Source organism: Xiphophorus maculatus, chromosome 18 (genome assembly GCF_002775205.1).
Source record: "Xiphophorus maculatus strain JP 163 A chromosome 18, X_maculatus-5.0-male, whole genome shotgun sequence".
NCBI classification, from domain to species: domain Eukaryota; kingdom Metazoa; phylum Chordata; class Actinopteri; order Cyprinodontiformes; family Poeciliidae; genus Xiphophorus; species Xiphophorus maculatus.
Window position 1 is genome coordinate 320,602 of NC_036460.1, and position 18,280 is coordinate 338,881.

Sequence of the window (18,280 nt, forward strand, 5' to 3'; positions counted from 1 at the left end):
TGTCTGTCTGTCTGTCTGATTTTGACTCTTTCTGATCCAGTAGATTCATTTTTCTGCAGATTCAACCTCCTGACTGGATCTCTACTCCTCTGCAGCATGAATGGATCCGATGGATCCGGTGGATCCGATGGATCCATGCATCAGTTTTTCTTGCTCCATTTTTTGTAAACTTGTAAAATCTGCAGATTCTTGAGGAGTTCTGGCTGGAAGTTTGTCAGAACCGTCTCTCCTTTCTCCCAGCCAGAGTTTGGACCTCCCCCCCGACCCCCCCGCTCCTAACGGGTCCACCCCCCCCTCCCCTCCGTCTGTTCGCCGCTCGCAGCTCCTCATCTCCAGCCCGCTGGTTCCGTTCATCTCCAGCCCGCTGGTTCTGGTTCCGTTCCTCCGCCGGTTCACCGAACTCCTGCCCGTCTGGTTTCGTGAGCTGGACTGGTTTCGGATGGATTCTTTGTTTGCCTTTGCTGGGTAACAGCTGGCCCAGTTGACTGGACGGACTGGGGCTGTGACTGGTTCGGGATCGCGTTTTTTCCTGGAGCGACCTGTGGATCCGCAGGAATACCGGGAGAACCGAGCAGCAGGGCGGTCCATGTCTCCGGTCCGGTCCGGTCCGGCTCCGAGGTGAGGTCCCATCCGAACCTGGTTTTATCCGCTGCTTCCCACACAGGAAACTTTCATACTCCAGAGTATTATTTATTAAATATGACCCTGATTTAAATATGACATAAAATAATGAAAAGTTTGTTCTGGATGATGATGATGATGATGATGATGATGATGATGATGATGATGATGATGATGATGATGATGATGATGATGCATTCTGACTTCCGGTCAGACCTCAGGTCATCCTCCTGAAAGATGTCTTGCAGATTAAAAAGTTTGATCATTTCAGATTTTAAACCAACAGTTCTTTACTTGTAATGTGTTTCAGCGCCTGTAGGGGGCGCGCTGAGCGCTTTCTGCTGCTTTAAAACTCAACTGAAGAGTTTCAGATCAGGTGAATCCGTGACGTTTTCCTCTTTAGGGCCTCAGTTCTACTTTCATGGCTGTTTCTGTCAGGAAGTTTTCACTCCTCATGTCGCTGTGTGTGTGTGTGTGTGTGTGTGTGTGTGTGTGTGTGTGTGTGTGTGTGTGTGTGTGTGTGTGTGTGTGTGTGTGTGTGTGTGTGTGTGTGTGTGTGTGCGTGTGTGTGTGTGTGTGTGGAGGGGCGTATGTGGGTGTGTGTGTGTGTGTTGGGGGGGTCTCATCTGACCGTCATCCTGTTTGGCCTCTCCGGCTCATCTTTCAAACATTTCTTTTAAAAACAAAAGTTCCCACACAGACGAAGAATCCAGGAATGTCAGCAGGACTGAGACAGAAAACAACATGAGACGAAGATCCAAAGTCTTCCTCAGAGGAACGGCGACTGCTTTTGGTCAAAATAATAAAAAATTCTCCTGTTTGCAGAAACCGACTGAAGTGGGAGTTATTAAAACAAAAACATGACAGGGAACTTCCAACACTGAGCAAACATCTGTCAGCAAAACAGGGAAGTTTCAGGCCTGAAATCCTCTCAGACGCTGTTTAAGAAATAAAAACGTCCAAAATCAGAAAATGTGACGATTTTATCTGCATGATGAAGGAAAACAAAGATTTTTATAGAACAGACTCCCAGGAGGAACGACGACATTTGTCCAACTGAGAGTTTAATGTTCACACGGATCAACATTCATTCATACAGAGGAAACAGCAGCGCTACCGTTAGCTTAGCACAAAAATGCCTCCAACTTATCAGAAGGGAAAACATATAAAAGAACTAAAGATTAGATCTGTCATAAAAAGAGTTTATAGATTTATTCTTTGATTACATGAAGCAGAAATGAACTAATCATAACTTAGATTAACTGAATTCAGCTAAGCTAAGATCAGATACGCTAAAGATAAACTGAAATAACTAAGCTAAATCAAAGTCAGCGAAATTATGCTACAATAAACTAACCTTCCCTAGAGTAAACTAAACTAATCCAAAATAAGCTAAGCTATGCTAAACCAAACCAAGCTAAGATCAGCTTCACTTAGATAAGATGAATTAAGAAGCTAAAATATGGTAGCAGAGATAAATTAAACCAAATATAAAGTCAGCTGAATTATGGTAAAATAAGCTGGCATTATATTAAATAAACTAAACTATTCTAAAATAAACTAAATTATGCCAGGAGAAGTTACGCTAAACTAAGCTAACGTAAACTAAGTAAGTTAAACTAGGAAGCTAAAATAAGGTGGCTATTCTAAAGTATAGTACGATTAATTAAAATCAGGTAGGTTTAGCTAAAATAATCTAACATTAGCTAAACTAAATTAATTTAGATTGAAATAAAGTCCATCCATCCATTTTCTTTGCTTTATCCGAGGTCGGGTCGCGGGGCTAGCAGCTTCAAGGGAGGCCCAGACTTCCCGCCCTTTATTTCCCTTGAAATAAAGTTTGCTAAGTAAAGTTAAGGTAAACTAAACTAAGGTCAGATAAACATAACCAAGGTAAGCTAGGGAAAGCTAAGCTAAGCTATGGTAAATTTAGCTTACTTAGGCTAAAATCAGCTAGGCTAAGGTAACCTAGCGGTGTCTATTTTTTAAAGCTTTTTAGTGTTGAGGTTTGATGGAACGTGTAGTTTGTTTCTGCTGTATGAAGAATATTTTATTGTTTTAATGGAGCTTGTTTTTATATTTTAATGTTTTATGTTTAATGTATATTTTAATGTTTTTATATTTTAAGGTTTTAATGCAGCCTGACCACAGAGCTGGTTCTGTGACTCATCACTTTGCTGTTCTGGACCTTTTGACACAAACAAACATTTAGGATTTGAGCCATAATTCAACTCTTTATCCTCATCTTTACTTCTGCATGTCCTTTAAAAAATGCTGTCATGTGTTTCGTTTGACGGCCGTAAGGATCTGAATTTGGTTCGTCACTTTTGGGCTTTTGTTAAATTTGAACATTATTTTTAAAAAAGCTTTTGACTGGAGTCATAAACATCGACTCTGGTGGGACTCGAACCCACAACCTTTCAATGTCTTGCTGCTGCGGTCAGTCCAATGCGCCACAGAGCCTGCTGTTCATCCCAAACTGTCCTAAAGCTTCATCCTCCTGCAGGGCCGGGGGGCCCGGGGGGGCAGTCCTGGTGTCCTGTAACTCTTAGACGTCTCTCTGGTCCAACACACTTGAATCCAACAGCTGAATCTCCTCCTCAGTGCAGTCAGGTTCTCCAGAGTCCTGCTAACAACCTCATTATTTGACTCAGGTGTGTTGAAGTGGAGATGCATCTAAAAGCTGCAGGAATCGGCCCTCCAGGTCTGGAGTTGCCATCCCTGACTGTAGCCCAGCGCTTCTCAATTCTAGTCCTCAGGCCCCCCTGCTCTGCATGTTTTAAATGTGCCTCTATTCCTGAACAGCTGATTCAAATGATTGCATGAACATCAAGTGCTGCAGAAACCTGTTGATCACCCATAGATTCAATCCAGGTGTGTAGCAGAAGGGAAACACCTAAAACATGCAGGGCAGGGAGGCCTGAGGACCGGCATTGAGAAACGCTGCTGTAGGGCAATAGGAGGCAACTTTGGTTGCCTGGACATATTTGGAAAGATTTCTAATTCTGTTTGTTGTTGATGTCTGTTTTAGAGCAAAGTTTGACTGGAAGAAACCAGAAACGTGTTGAAGTCGTTGTCATTAGGAACCAACCCTGAGATTTTTCTGTAACGTTTTCTAAGAATCGATTTAAAGTTTGTTCTGCTGTTTGCTTCACAGCGCTGCTTTTTATGTCTGAATGATTCATAGAGAATAGAGACAAGTGAATAAGTCAGCTGAGAACTGTTCATAAAAACAACTGATGTTCCTTCATGCAGTAACAGAACGAAGGTCAGTGAACGCATCGTATCGGGACGCAACTGTGTCGGTGTGTTCAGGTTCTCCTTCCCCTTTCTGTATTAACTCAGAAGAAACGTCCCGCATTTCAATCATGAGGTCAGTAATCACATCATCACGTCCCAGAATGCCAAGTGTCTGTGACCTCTGACCCCTCCTCATGCTTCCATGTGCAGAGGGACTCTGCGTTTTCATCGTCTCCTAACCAAAGGCCTGCAGCCTCAGGCGATAGAAGCTGATTTTCTTCTGATTCTGCTTCCTGGGCTCTGGCCAATGAGGTGCTTGGATTGTTGTCCATCGCCGTCTCTGCTGGACGCGTCCACCTGATCTGCCATCAAACAGAAAGTGGAATATCAGAGTATAATGATCACATCATAAATTAATGAGGCGTTTGGTTCTCTTGTCCTTAAAAGGCCAAATCCTCCTTATCACCTCCTCATCTCTGACTTCACTGGAAGCAACCAGCCGTTCCAGGAATCATGAGAGCAACTTTGACCAAAGTCATGCGGCTCCGACGGATGAAGGATGAGGAACGTGAGGAGAATTTTTATGATAAACAGGAAGCAGTTTCTCCTGCTGTTTGGTGAATCTGAGCAGAGATCCAGACGTTACTCTCTAAACTCAATCACAGCCAGATGTTAGAGCTGCAAACCGGGACATGATTTCTGCTCTCACTGCACTTTTCACTGCAGTGTTTCCATATTTAGACATCAATGAAATCTGGCACTTCCACTTCTGCACTTGATGCTGTTTGACACAAACTTTGAACGTTGGTGTCGTCTCCTTCTGCTTGGGTTCTGGTTCTGTTTTAGGTCGGTACGCGTCCATTATACACCAAAACACAATCCAAGGGAAATGATGTCGTTCTCCAGAATCCAGTTTAACTTATGATCATTAAATGTTTCAGTAATTTGATCAAATAAATTCAAAGCCCAAAACACAGGATGTGATTTATCATTCGATCAGACAGAAAACGGCCGATGAGACCTGGCAACCGCTGGCGATCCTCTGCCACGCTGACTCAGCATTTTGATGGAAACGTTGAGAGTGAAACAGGAAGTGACACGCGGTGGCAAAGCAAAACACATCCACTTTTATTTACTACTGAAAACAGCAGCGTACTTAACCATTCAGAGAAATGAGAGAGAGCTGGATCTCTGCTCTGGTCCATAAACGAGTTGGACAGAAAAAGGTGAGCTGAGCTCCACGAGGCTCTTTATCGTCACGGATTTGTTCCTGAAATCTGATTTTTTTTTGCATAATTAAATGTGACTGGAGTCAGACGGTGTAAGAGAAAGATAAGGTGAACAGCGGTGCTAAGTTTGAAAGTTTACTGAATTTTACGCTGCTGAGCAACGGGAGCTAACGTTGATTAGCTCCATCCAAAGTATCGGCAACAATTGCTTCAGCCATTGTCCTGATTTACCATCTGTTGCAGAATTATGGCTCATGTCATAATTCTGCATGTAAAATTGGATAAAATGCCACATGACCGTTCAGATCAGATCAGATTTAGTGGAAGTGACACAAATTGATTTTTTGGGTGAAAAGATCAGAATCTGTTCGTTCAGACGATGAGATGAAATCAGATTATCCTGTTGAGTGACCGCAGCTGGACTTTAGGTTTCATGTTCATCAGAATATTTAACATCAGTTTCATTTTCCTCTGAGTTGGATGCTGGTTAATTTGCTGCCATGTTGTTGATTGTCAGAAATTCAGAACCCAAATTCCAACATTTCCTGTAGCTCAGTGGAAACTTGTTGGACGATGTGATTCATAGGTTGCGTGTTCAAATCCCAGCAGCGCCGTTGTCCTCCGGTGTTCCGGTAAATCCTGATATCTGGAGCTAAAGCTGTGTCGGTGTTTCTGGTTCCTCTGAGCGGTCCGCTCCGACCCAGACTCCAGGAGCCAAGCAGAACCAAACACACCCCAACCATCTCAACTATTTGGAAGCTCTTTTAATATTTAGCCTCTAATTATGGGATGTGGGAGGGTAGTTTCCTGGGTTACCACTGTTTGCCGTTTATAATAATTAGTCCAACAATTTAGCATCTTCTGAGGTTAGACACAGGCTCTGCTGTGACGCACAGTGTGTGAGTGTGTGTGAGTCCGGCGACAGCTGGATACCACAGCGACTCTGGCCCAGAGCCGCTCGGTAAACAACATAAATAACATACACAACATGGCAGCAAAATGCACAGAAACACGCAGCAAACATGCTCCTTCGCTCCACAGCAACTGAAAAAAGCTGGTTTAAAATTAGACCAACGTTTGTTTTAAACTCCTATATAAGAGTTTGACCTGTGGAGGTCAGGAGGTTGATGGTTTCAATCCCAAACAGGCCAAAGCATCTTTAATAAAATCTAAAATAGACGTCAAGCTTGAGTCAGAAATAAATATCAGGTATGATAACGAGTCAGTTCTCTGGATGATCATCTGAAGGAACAAAACGTTTCTTTGTTCCTGGAACATGACGCAAAAATTCCCACGTTTTCACATGGAAATATTTCTGCAGGCTCTGTGGCGCAGCGGACAGCGCCTTGGACTTTTAGCTATGTAGAAGAGAGTCAAAGGTTGTGGGTTTGAGTCCCGACAGAGTCAATGCTTCAGGAAAAATGAAAAAAAGCTCTTGGATCGTAACCAGGTGAGGGTAATGTGAAGTCACTCAAACACAGATTTATGTTTCAGTCCCTGCAGCGACAGAATCGTTACAACATCACTACATGTTGCACCAGGAAGCAGAGAAACTTTATGACCAGAATGACGGAGAAAACAGGCTTTAACTTGTCAGAGTGAAGCAGAAATACTGACGCTGTGATGTGTGTGTGCCGGAAACAGCTGTGTGTGTCTGACACACACACACATAAATGTGTCCTGCTGACACATTTATGGAGTCTCATCTTGATGTCCGACTGTCCGCTGAGACGACTCCGTTTCCCAGAATTCATCACAGGACAATAGAGCTAAAGCAAACAGAGCAGACTGAAGGCTGATCTATTTTTGTCTCTTATTGTGTTGAAGCTCTCTGTGGAAATCTCCTTCATTTTCTCAGCTGGATTTCTAGAACATTCTGTCTGACATGTTTCAGCCTCAGTTTCCTGCCCGCCAACTGAATGAACGGTTCCGGTTCTGCTGGTACCTCGGGCAGAACCGGGTTTGTTATTGAGAAAGTGGAGAAGATGTCTAAAACAATCTCACCTTTACTGTAGTTCCTTTTACTCAGTGGAAAAATAAATGCATTCATCATGGTACTAAATGGGATTTGTAGTTCTGTTGGGTTTATAAACTCTAATATGGTTAGCATTGTTGCTTCACAGCAAGAAGGTCTTTGGTTCAAATCCCGTCCTGTGTGGAGAAAGTTAGACATCCTCCTTGATTAGCGTCTGCTAAACAGCATGTAGTTAAAATGTATAAGAGCTCGCTTAAGTACCATGCTGGTGTAGCGCTTTAGCATTAGCTTTAGCTAAATAGCGTATTGGTGTAGCACTTCAGCATTAGCTTTAGCTAAATAGTGTATTGGTGTAGCGCTTCAGCTTTAGCTAAATAGCGTATTGGTGTAGCACTTCAGCATTAGCTTTAGCTAAATAGCGTATTGGTGTAGCGCTTCAGCATTAGCTTTAGCTAAATAGCGTATTGGTGTAATGCTTTAGCATTAGCTTTAGCTAAATAGCGTATTGGTGTAGCGCTTCAGCATTAGCTTTAGCTAAATAGCGTATTGGTGTAATGCTTTAGCATTAGTTTTAGCTAAATAGCGTATTGGTGTAGCACTTTAGGGTTAGCCTGCTCTCCCTTACTAACGATGAATATGAGGTTCATCTTGCCTGTTTTCATATTTCTGAGCGTCTGTAACCTTCCTGCGGTCACAGAGGTCACAGGTCAAGGTTGTAAATTCAGTTTCCGTCCTGCTTTGGTTTCTCACACAGAACAAACCAGAATGTGTAAAGAACTGAAAACAAACTGAGGAGACGTCCAGGCTGAGCGCAGGGAGGTCAAAGGTCGTGCTTCATGGCTCCCCTCTGAGGAAAGTTGCACAACTCGCATCTGACGGACTCTCAGCCAGAGATGTAGAGGAAAAAAGTAAAAGTACTTTGTTACTGTAATCTGAGTAACAGGAAGTCACTCAGAGACGCCGGAGCCTCGTTTTTAAAAATCCTTCCATGTTGTTACTCAGACAACGATTAGCAAAGAGTGAGTTCAGAATTCAGATTACAAATATTCATTGATCCCAAAGGGAAATTAAATGTCGTCAATGTCGTCGTAACTCAGGTTTTGCTCAACACGTGGATCTCAGCGGTCAGAAACCAGCCGACCTCTTCTGACGCACTTATCAAAATATTCACTGAGAACAAAACGTTTGTAACTAAAGAATACAAAAATCAACAAAACGTCTTTAAATTATTAACCCAACAAAAATATTAATCTCAGTAATTATTGTTTCAACTAGGTGTTGGTGCAATTCTGTGTGTTTTGGTTCCATTAAAGAAAATAAAAAATGGACTCAAAGGCCGACTGACTATCAGAGCAGCAGTTGAATCAGCTGATCAGGGAGCCGGATTAATAATCATCCAGCCTGAAAACCTGATATCCTAACGGACCGAACGTTTTAACGTCATCTCTGATCGGCTTGTGGAGCGCAGGCGGTTGCCACGGCAACAGGTGTGTTTAAATAACATAGAGAGTAAAAAGGTAGAGTGGTTTAGAGTTGATCACCTGTTCAGGTTATTTTACCTTTGGTTCCTCTTATCAGTCTGAAGTTTCTCATATTGAGGTCAAAGTTCAGATCTGTCATAACTGACTGATACCTGCTGGTCTCAGGTTTGTAACCAGCTGCTGACTGGAAACCAGTAACCTGCTCCCAGTGTCAGAATCTCACAGAGGAAGAACCTGCATCAGGTTTTCTATCACTTTAATATTTCTGCTGTAACTGATGTGTGTTTGCATGTAAAATAAGTCAACAGAGTTGAATTTGCTGTTTTATGTCATGAGGCTGGTGAGAGGAAGCGTAGATGTTGGTCTCAAAGGTTTTTCAGTCCGGCTGTAACTCACGAAGTCTCATAAGAGTTATTACAGACAGTGATGTGAAGTTTTGTTCAAATGATCTGAGATTTGAAGAACTGAACCGTATCGATATTAATTTTCATTTCTACACAACAGCATGTCGTCAGCAAAAGAATAAAATAATGTATTTTGTACAACTAGAACTTTTTAAAGTACTTTAGACTTACCAAAAGTCATTTCGATAAGTCTGAAGGTGAAAATACTTTTTACTTTCTGCATTTAAGTACATTTCAAAACTTTTTTACTAAGCAGTCCAGCCTGTACTTTTACTAGTACTAAAGTACTTTTACTAAAGTATTTTTTCAGACAGCTGTCAGTACTTCTGCTGTGGAGAATGTGAGTATTTGTGACGGGTCTGCTTCTTCCTGTTTGGGTCAGAGAGCGATGGATGGGTTAGGGTTGGAGTTCGGACCCCAGAGGAACCCCTGAAACGCTTCCTGTAGAACCCGGCTTCAGATTTCAGGTCCGATCTGTCACAGAAAGCTCCAAGTTCTGGGTCGCATCAGAACGCTCAGCAGTTCTGGTTCTGGACCACACACAGCAGCCCGGCCCACGTCTGTCAGGAGGACGGGTGTCGGAGCGTCAGCCTTGTGTTTAGGCTGGAGGAGCACTTTCTCTCGGCCCGGTTCTGAACCCAGACCACAGAACCGACCCGCGACTCTAAACGAGCAACTTCTCCCCTCAGCTTACACAGAAACGACGGAGGCGCCTTCAGTTCTTCACCTCAACGGTTCTGAAACGGGTCAAACAGGAAGTCCTGCTGGGTTCTGGGACAAACATGAGCAGCACTTTTCTGTGGTTCCGGTTCTGGAGCGGGGAGGCTCGATAAATCGATCACCCATCACGCTCTCACCTCAGCTCAGATGAAATAAATGCAGAACTTCATAAAGACCCGATCAGTTGGTTCTGATTCAGACAGGAAGTACTTAGCCCTGAAGCTACATGTTAGCTTCTCATATTGGTTGTTTTTCAGTTCAGGAACCCGAACAGAACTTTAGAGCCATGAAACCCAGTCAGTGTTGGTTCTGGTTCTGATCAGGCTCAGATGATAGCAGGAAGTTCTGGCTGCTTGGCGGGGAACAGGAGGAAGTGATGCGGATCAGGGGTTTTATTGGGTTCTGGACCGAGCTCAGTACAGCATGTCTCACTGTAAATCTGTCACTTTAAAACCCTGAAGGAACATAAACCAGATAACCCGCCTGAGGTCCGATTCGATCAGAACCATGAAGCTTTACGAGACGAATCAGAACAAGTTGCTGTTTTGATCATGTTCTTTATTATTGATTAAAATGTGTTGCCATACAGGTTCATTCCTTTAGCTTTAGTTCTTATTTTCTGTGTAACAGTGAGCACTTCTGCTAACCTGCTAATAGCTAACATTTTGCTAGCTTTAAAAACATTTAGCACTCAATTCATTTTTCCAGATAAATTCTAAAACTCAAATTTTCTTGTTTTAATGTTTTGTAAATTTCAGTTAAAGTTCAGCATCTGTGTCGAGGTTTTGGTTATCGACTGTTTAGAGATCCTCAGACCTTTTTTTCATGCTCTTATTTTGAATTCTGTTTACGCAGCAGTTCCTCTTGCTCCCCTCAGGTTCTCCACCCATGATGCATTGCAGTGAGTGACAGTTATTCTGTACCCAGAATGCATCTCTGTTGTTCCACAGTAAGCGGTTTTAGACCTCCGGATGTCCTGCATGCATAGCAGAAATCAGCTGCTGTAGAACTGAGTTCCTGAAGCGCAAACCGTACAGGTAATAACAGATTTAACCTCATGAGGGCGACATACTCACGTAGCTTGAATTTAGCGCTTTACCATTAGCTTCCACTAAATAGAATGTTGGTTTAACGTTAGCAGAGCTAATGTTTATGGGTTAGCAGCTCCTTTTTAGCATGCTTATGGTATAGCAGAGCCTTCTTTTTGTTTAGCCCTATTTTTCCTAACTTCGAAACGGTTAGCGCACTTAGCGTAGCTAGCGCTGCTCACCTGTGGGAGTTACCATACAGGTTAATTCCTTCAGGTTTAGTATTTTATTTCTGGTGTTTTTTGTCTCGGTTTGTATGTGTCTTTGTGTTCGTTCTGCGTTATTAAACCTCCTGTCTTTTCTGGAACCAAACATGGATGGCAGTGGTGGATATCCCAGCATGCTTCACTGTGTCAGTGTGTTACTGGGTCACAGATGCCTCCTCACATTGTGTTCTCTCAGAACCCGGGCCAACTGGGCCTCTTATGACGTCATCTCTGCTTTTTGTTGCTGCTGATGAACAATGAGCCTTTATCTACAGTCACAGTTGGGTTGTTGTCCATTATTTTAACATTTTGTCTGATTGTTTGTGCTTTTTTACTCATTTTTAATTCATCAGTTAAACTCAGATTTGTTGGAACTTCCCAGCTCTGTGTTCTGGTTCTGATGACCCGCTTCACAGAACCCGCTCCATCCCATAATAATCAGCAGCGTTACTCTGATCAGTCTCTGTTTCTGCCTCCAAGTTTCCATCCTGCATGTTTGAGTCCAGTTTGTGAAGGCAACCGTTGCCATGGAGACGCTGGGGGTGGCCTCTGCAGCTTCACTGCTGATTGGTCAAAGAAAGTCACATGACAAACTGCCAGCAGCTCCCATGAAGCAGAATCACCGGGCCCAGAGCTGATCGAAGGGAGGAGAGGCTGGTTCTGGTTCTAGTCCTGGTTCTGGTTCTAGTACTGGTTCTGGTTCTGGTTCTAGTCCTGGTCCTGGTTCTGGTCCTGGTTCTGGTTCTGGTCCTGCTGGGTCAATGTTGGAAAACCAACGAAGCGAGATGAAAACCTTGAAGTTCTGGTTTCTGGTTTGAGTCGGATTTGGATCTGAACAAAGACCTTTAGACGCAATGCATTGTGGGAGCTCAGATGATAGGCCATGAGATGAGGCTGGTTGAATTTGAATGCCAAATGCTTTAAATTCTTCCGCTACGTTCTGGTCCTTGGCCTTTCCTGGGTGGCCTCACCTCCTTTATCAGACCGATTAAAGTTTACTCTGCTTCAAAAGATACAGAAGATTCAAAGCTGGATCTGATTTTTTGGTAACGTTCTGTGGAACGAACCGTCTGCCGGGTCCAGATCAACCCAGGGGACGGACTGAACCGAACCTTCGTGTTGGTTTTAGTCTTTTCTGTTTTTCTGAGGATCAGAAATCTGCTGCAGCAGAGATCCCAGGCTTACGAAGGGATTTCAACCAGCAACCTGCCGATCTGGGATCCGGGCCTGGACCGCCCGGACCGCCCCCCCACTATGACCCTTAACCCTGGTACCGAGGCAGACAGCTGCAGGAACACTTGTTTGTGTCCAGTGGACAAACTGGGTCACACTGTAACTGTATTAATGAGTTTGTAGGAGGCCGTTACACACACACACCCCTCCACACACACACGCACACACACACACACTGGGTAATATGAAGACAGTGAATTCTTGTCTTCCAGCCAAACATTACATCTGTGCTCACATTTTTCACACAAAGGCAGAGCGAGAGCGTCCATGGCGGTGGAGCCAGCGGCGTTTTCAGGGTTTCTGCTTCCTCTGGTTTCCTGTTTGCGATGAAGAACGATGAAGACGCCGTCCGCTGGCTCTAACGCCGTTTCTGTCCTGCTTCTCTCCAGGTTTCTGCTCCTTTCCAAATCCTCACACCATGCCTGAGGGGGCGCGGCGCGGCAGCCAGAGATCGCCCAGTAACTCAGGTAAACTGGGACTGGGACTGGGACTGGGATTGGGATTGGGACTGGGACTGGAATTGGGACTGGGACTGGGACTGGGATTGGGATTGGGACTGGAATTGGGACTGGGACTGGGACACCACCATGCTTAGCAGTTACAGTGTTCCTGTTCGAGTCCAACCATCGTCTTGAAGTTTGGTCCACTCAGCTCTGTTAGGAAGACGGATGTCCTCACTCCGTCTTCATTTAAACTAATAACGTAAAAATGTTGGAAATAAATAATTCAGTGTTTTTCTTCTATCTCTTTTAGCTAGTTGCAAAGCTAAAGCTAAAGGACATGACATGTTAGGAAACGCCCTCTTAAGCTTAGCTAGAGGCTAACAAACAGAATGAGAAGCCATTTTGTTCTGCCAGCCTTTAAGGAGAGCATGAACTATGGACCAGCTGTGTTCTGGTATTAATAAATGGAATTCATGAATTCGGGTCACTGACTTTTCTTCATCCTCATACATCCAGAACTTATCATGGAGACGGACAATTGTCCACAGCAGCTAGCTCTGGTTGTCTGGGAGCAGGAGAAGATGTTTGCTAAATCTTCACTCATATCATTTAGTTACATGAATCAAAGAAAATGTCTGAAAAACAACATCCATTAGGAAGCGTACAGCGGCTTGTAAAGGTCGGGAGGTTGTACTTCAAACTTTTATTGTCACTTGGAAATGATGCACAGGAAAAGGTCAGCCAGTGATGTTAGCAACACTAGCTAGGTAACGTTAGCTGTCTGGTCTTATTGCTACATGTGAAGCTGATCTCACCCTCTGATCGTATCTGAAAACCAGCTGCTAACTGACAGACCCACGCGGTTTACGACACTCACCCCCACCGCCACCAACTCAGCCACTCTGACGCCACATTTAGCAACTTTTCAAACAAAAGGTCAGAATGATCAGATCAGGCTTTTTAAAGGTCGGCGATCAGCCAGAAAGCTGCAATCAGAGCTGCTCTGCCTGAGACCCGAACCGTCACAGCGTCATTCCTGACCCAGCAGCTGATCCTGACGCTGCCGAACGGTTCCTGACGCTGCCGAACGGTTCCTGATGCTGCCGAACGGTTCCTGACGCTGCCGAACGGTTCCTGATGCTGGACGTTCCTCTGCTTCACTTGTCAGACTGAAAACACAGCAGAGTTTTTTCCCATGAAGCTGCTGCCGCCTGTCAGTGGATTTATTTCAGTCTGGATCTGTTTCTATGTGAGCTGTGACTTCCTGTCAGCATGACCAACACACACACACACACACCCCCCCCCCCCCCACACACACACACACACACACACAGCACACACACACACACACACGCACACACAGAGTAATGAGGTGTAATTACACACAGCACCATGCTGTTATATTGACTTTCAGAGTTACCATTCACACACACACACACACACACACACACACACACACACCTCGAAAGCAGCAAAATTTCTGACCTTAGGCTGCAATTAACATGAGGGCAGTGTTCACGAACACAACGGTGTGTGTGTGTGTGTGTGTGTGTGTGTGTGTGTGTGTGTGTGTGCGTGTGTGTGTGTGTGTGTGTGTGTGTGTGTGTGTGTGTGCAGGAAGCTGCCTGGTTTGTGGTGATAAAGTTCAGAACAATGTTTCTGCTGTGACAAATGCTCCGACCGGATCGCCATGAGCGGCTGCAGCAGAACTCTGATTATAACCAAAGGACAGAAGGAGCAGAACCAGGCAGAACTGGGCAGTACCAAGCAGAACCGAACAGAATCGGGCAGAACCGGACAGAACCAGGCAGAACCGAACCAGAGGAATGGGTCAGAATGGTCAGATCATCAAACTGAAGTATAAACGACCCGTCTGAACTAATTTCACAGCATCTCAGCTGGGCTCAAACTTTGACTAGGCCATTCCAAACCCTCCATTCTGTTGGTTTCTGTGGATCATCGTTCCCCTTAAGAGGAGAAATTCTTGGTTTGTTTTGGGTCCGTACTGGTTCTGGTCCGGACCTCTGAAATGGAAGCCATCATCGCTCTTCTTTTCTGTTGACCTCTGACCTCAGCTGTAGCAGTGGGATGTTCGGTTGGGTTGATCTGCGTGAGTCCAGCGGACCAGCTGAGACGATACGCTGATCGGTTCATCGGCTGATTCTTATTGATCAATCGATCCGGTTTCAGGTCAGAACCGACGTTTTTGCTGTCGAGACGCCGAGGGCAAATAAGAGCCAGGAATGTAAAGTTCAAAGGTCATCCATCTTCACAAGCTGTTGAGGGGAGTTTGCTTATCGCTTCAGGAATGAAAGTGAACAGAAGGAACCTTGGTGCGTGTGTGGGGTCAAAGGTCACGAGAGTTTGCCGTTACTTCAGTACTTTGGCTCATAAATGATGATGTGAGAGGAGCGACTTCCTGTCTTTGTGTGTGTGGAGAGTTTATCTGGAGAAACATGCAGACACCCCCCCCCCCACACACACACACACACACCCACCCCCCCACACACACACACACACACACACCCACACACACACACACACACACACACATAGACACTATGCAGGCTGACATGTCCAGCTGTTTTCTGGAGGTCATAAAGTTGTTTGATGATCCTGTGTTTCTCCTGAAGTCTCGTTTTATATTTTTTGTTTTAATATTTTTAGTTTTTATATTTTTTGTTTTAATATTTTCTGGTTTCATATTTTCTGGTATTCTCCTGCCATGCTTCAGTTCACTCGAGTGTTTGGTTCATCAGTTTTGTGTCAGCAGTCTGAACTTCATCAGACGGAGAAACGGTTCAATTCCCTTCAGACGACCTTCAGTCTGTCTGAAAGCGCCTGAGGTCAAAGTTCATTTACCTGAAAGCTTCAGCGTGACTCTGCGACGGCAGAGGTTGCTGGTTGAAATCCTGCTGGTCGATTTGGAGCAGTGAGCCCCAGTTTGATGGTGAAGAACTGACTGAGGCTCAGCGGGTTGCAGGTTCAGTTCCAGCGTTCTCCTGGGTGAGGCGCTCTGCCCAGGTTGATCCAGGTGAACCAGGGTTTAGTTCACAGTCAGAGGAAATGTCGATGTCGGCGTCTTTGGTTGCTTTCAGTATTTCTAGTTTGAGTATTCTGTGTCTTTTAGTCTGTTACTTTGATTAGGCCAGTCTGCCGTGTCTTTAGTTCAGTTCTTCTTGGTGTTTCTAGTTATGTTTGTTCCTTGTTACTCTGGATTAATTATGTTTCTAGTTATTCTTCATTTCTTTGTCTCCTGTGTGCTCTCCCTCGCCCCCTGTGCCATTTTCTCTCTCTCCTCCACCTGCGACCCGTTAGCCAATCAGATCAGCTGTTTTGTTCACCTCTCCATTTTTAATCTCTTCTCCTGCTGGTTCCTCCCGCCTCATCCTGTTAGATCTCGTATTTTCCCTGTTTTTGTTCTGCTCTGGCTCCCTGTGGGTTTTCTTAGTTGTATTCTTCATTTTTTCAGTAAACATCCAACATGATTGGTCTGCAGACTCACCTCTCGTTATAAAGTTCAGTCAAATTCACAGTTTTCTGTCATTGGATGCAACAAATAAATCTTTAGTTTCGTTTTAAGCAAACGGAGTAAGAAGAGCTGAAAATATGAAAATGAAAACCAAGCATGAATGTTTGTCATAACGTCAGAGGAGATAAAAACAAACACATGAATCAATACATCAGCTTTTGATGGTGTTTGTTGTTGCTGTGCTGCAGAGTTTCTGGTTTTCAGAAGCAGAAATAAAAGTTTTAACGGTTGAAGACGACGCCTGTCAGGCTGGAGGGAAACACCAGGAGATGAAACGTTCTCCATCAGACGCTTCTTCTGAAACGTTTCAGTCAAACGGCTGCCGACAGCCAGGAGCAGCTCTCTGATTACTGTAATCACACGCAGGAATCTCTCCTCCTCAAAGTCTGTGTTTAAAGGGAAATTCCACCTCATAATGGCATCCACAGCTCGCTGCCCGGAGGCCCTGCTGTGTTTTTGGGACTTGAAGACTCCATGCAGGTCTGTCACTCCTACTTCAGCTCACATTACGGACGGCTGCCATCTTGCTTTAAAGAGGTTTTAATCATTTTCCGCTGCAGGAATCAAACTTTCCTTCCAGTTTATTTCTGACTGTGAAGCCTGTAGAGACAGAAAATGATTTTAACAGGAAGTCTGATTCCTTTGGTTCACATCAAAATGTTTGTCATCCAGAAAATGGTGTCTGATGTCAAATCTCTGGGAAAACACGAATCAGAGCTGAATGTTTAGGAAAAGTTTCATTTTATCACAACAGAATCACAGTCAGTTCGTACAGCCGGTTACCTGAAGAAGCTTCGTCTTTCCTAATTTAGGGCAAATATAAAGTAAAATCAACAAATTACTAAATAAAGTCTGAGATAAGTTTGACTAAGTGATGATAAGTTCAATGAAGAAAACCTAAGCTAAGCTAAGGCAAAATATGGTAAATACTAATGTAAAGGCTAAGCTTCATAAATTGAAACTAAGCAGACAGTGTTTGTTAACGGGAAGCTTTCTTCAGGTGTTTGGTTCTGAACTGCTGATGAAACTGGAGGAATCACTCAGAGGTTGTGGGTTTGAGTCCAGCCAGTTAGCATATAGCTACGTCTCATTAGCTGCATCTTGTTGAAAGTTTTCTTAAGGTTTTGTTAACTCTAGTGGCCTTTATTTGATAGTGAATCGACAGGAAAGTGGCTAATGACACGTGCAGCAAAGGCCATCAGACTGGGAATCGAACCTGTGACGCCTTGAGGACTGAGGCTGGTTCCTGCTGGTTATTGTGTGCGGGGCTGTTGGTATCCCCAGCTGTGATTGGCTGAGCTTCCAGGTGGAAAACCTGAGCAGCGGAGCATCACCACCTGCAGCAGCTTTCTGAGAGCCTTGCCAGTTTCTGAGAAGGCGGAAACAAAACAAGACAGACGTTTCACCACATCCTGGACTTTAAAACACTCAGATTTACTTTCTGACTGAACATCCTCCGTCTCCTGACACCTCCACCCTGAAACTGGGTGCAGCTCAATCCACCAAGCGTCCTGCCCTGAGGCCAACAGCAGAAACGTTTCAGGGCGGCGAGCGCTCTGCCCTCAAACCGACGACAGGAAGTCAAACGTGCCGAGCAGCAGATGTTGCTGAGAGGAACTGACAGACTTCAGAGTCTTTAACGGTGATCAGAGTCAGCTGATGGAGCTACTGAAACACACACGATAACACACACATCCAGAAGACTGCAGACGGTGAGTAAAACCTTTCAGCTCAAACTGAGACAAACAGACGTTTCTCCAGATCAAACGGCTCTGACCGACTTCGCCTGCTGAAGTTCTTGAGTCTGACTGGACGGTTTTGTCTGCAGCTGGTGCCGTCGTTGCTCCTGGCAGATTTCAGGGTCTGAACCTTGGTGGGGTTTGCATGTCTTTGTCTCTCTGGTTTCATCCAACATCCAAAAACATGGAGGGTTAATTATCCTGATTCCTGATAGTCTGTCCTGTTGGTCCCTGTGATGGTTGGTGACCCGTCCAGCGGTTTCCCCCGGTTGACCCCAGGTTTTCCCAGGGCTTAGACACCACAGTGAACAGCCAACAGCTCTTCACTGCATCTGCTTTTACCTGTTTTAACAGGTCAGACATTGAATA

At 44.5% G+C, this 18,280-nt stretch overlaps 1 protein-coding gene across 9 annotated transcripts in view; it reads left to right on the plus strand.

The window, feature by feature from the left end:
* The first annotated feature begins 323 nt into the window (after window positions 1-323).
* The window catches only part of plekhg2 (pleckstrin homology and RhoGEF domain containing G2), a 59,818-nt gene continuing 41,861 nt past the window's right edge, over window positions 324-18,280 (plus strand). For 5 of the 9 annotated variants that reach the window (XM_023350890.1, XM_023350897.1, XM_023350896.1 and 2 more), the window contains exons 1-2: window positions 324-618; window positions 12,587-12,664. In XM_023350890.1, the coding sequence (XP_023206658.1) occupies window positions 12,616-12,664 (49 nt within the window). In that variant the 5' untranslated portion in view covers window positions 324-618; window positions 12,587-12,615. Of the gene's footprint in view, window positions 619-8,705; window positions 8,790-9,319; window positions 10,708-11,716; window positions 12,665-17,784; window positions 17,885-18,280 lie in introns of those variants that run through there. The other 4 variants (XM_023350894.1, XM_023350893.1, XM_023350892.1 and 1 more) reach the window with 4 other exon arrangements.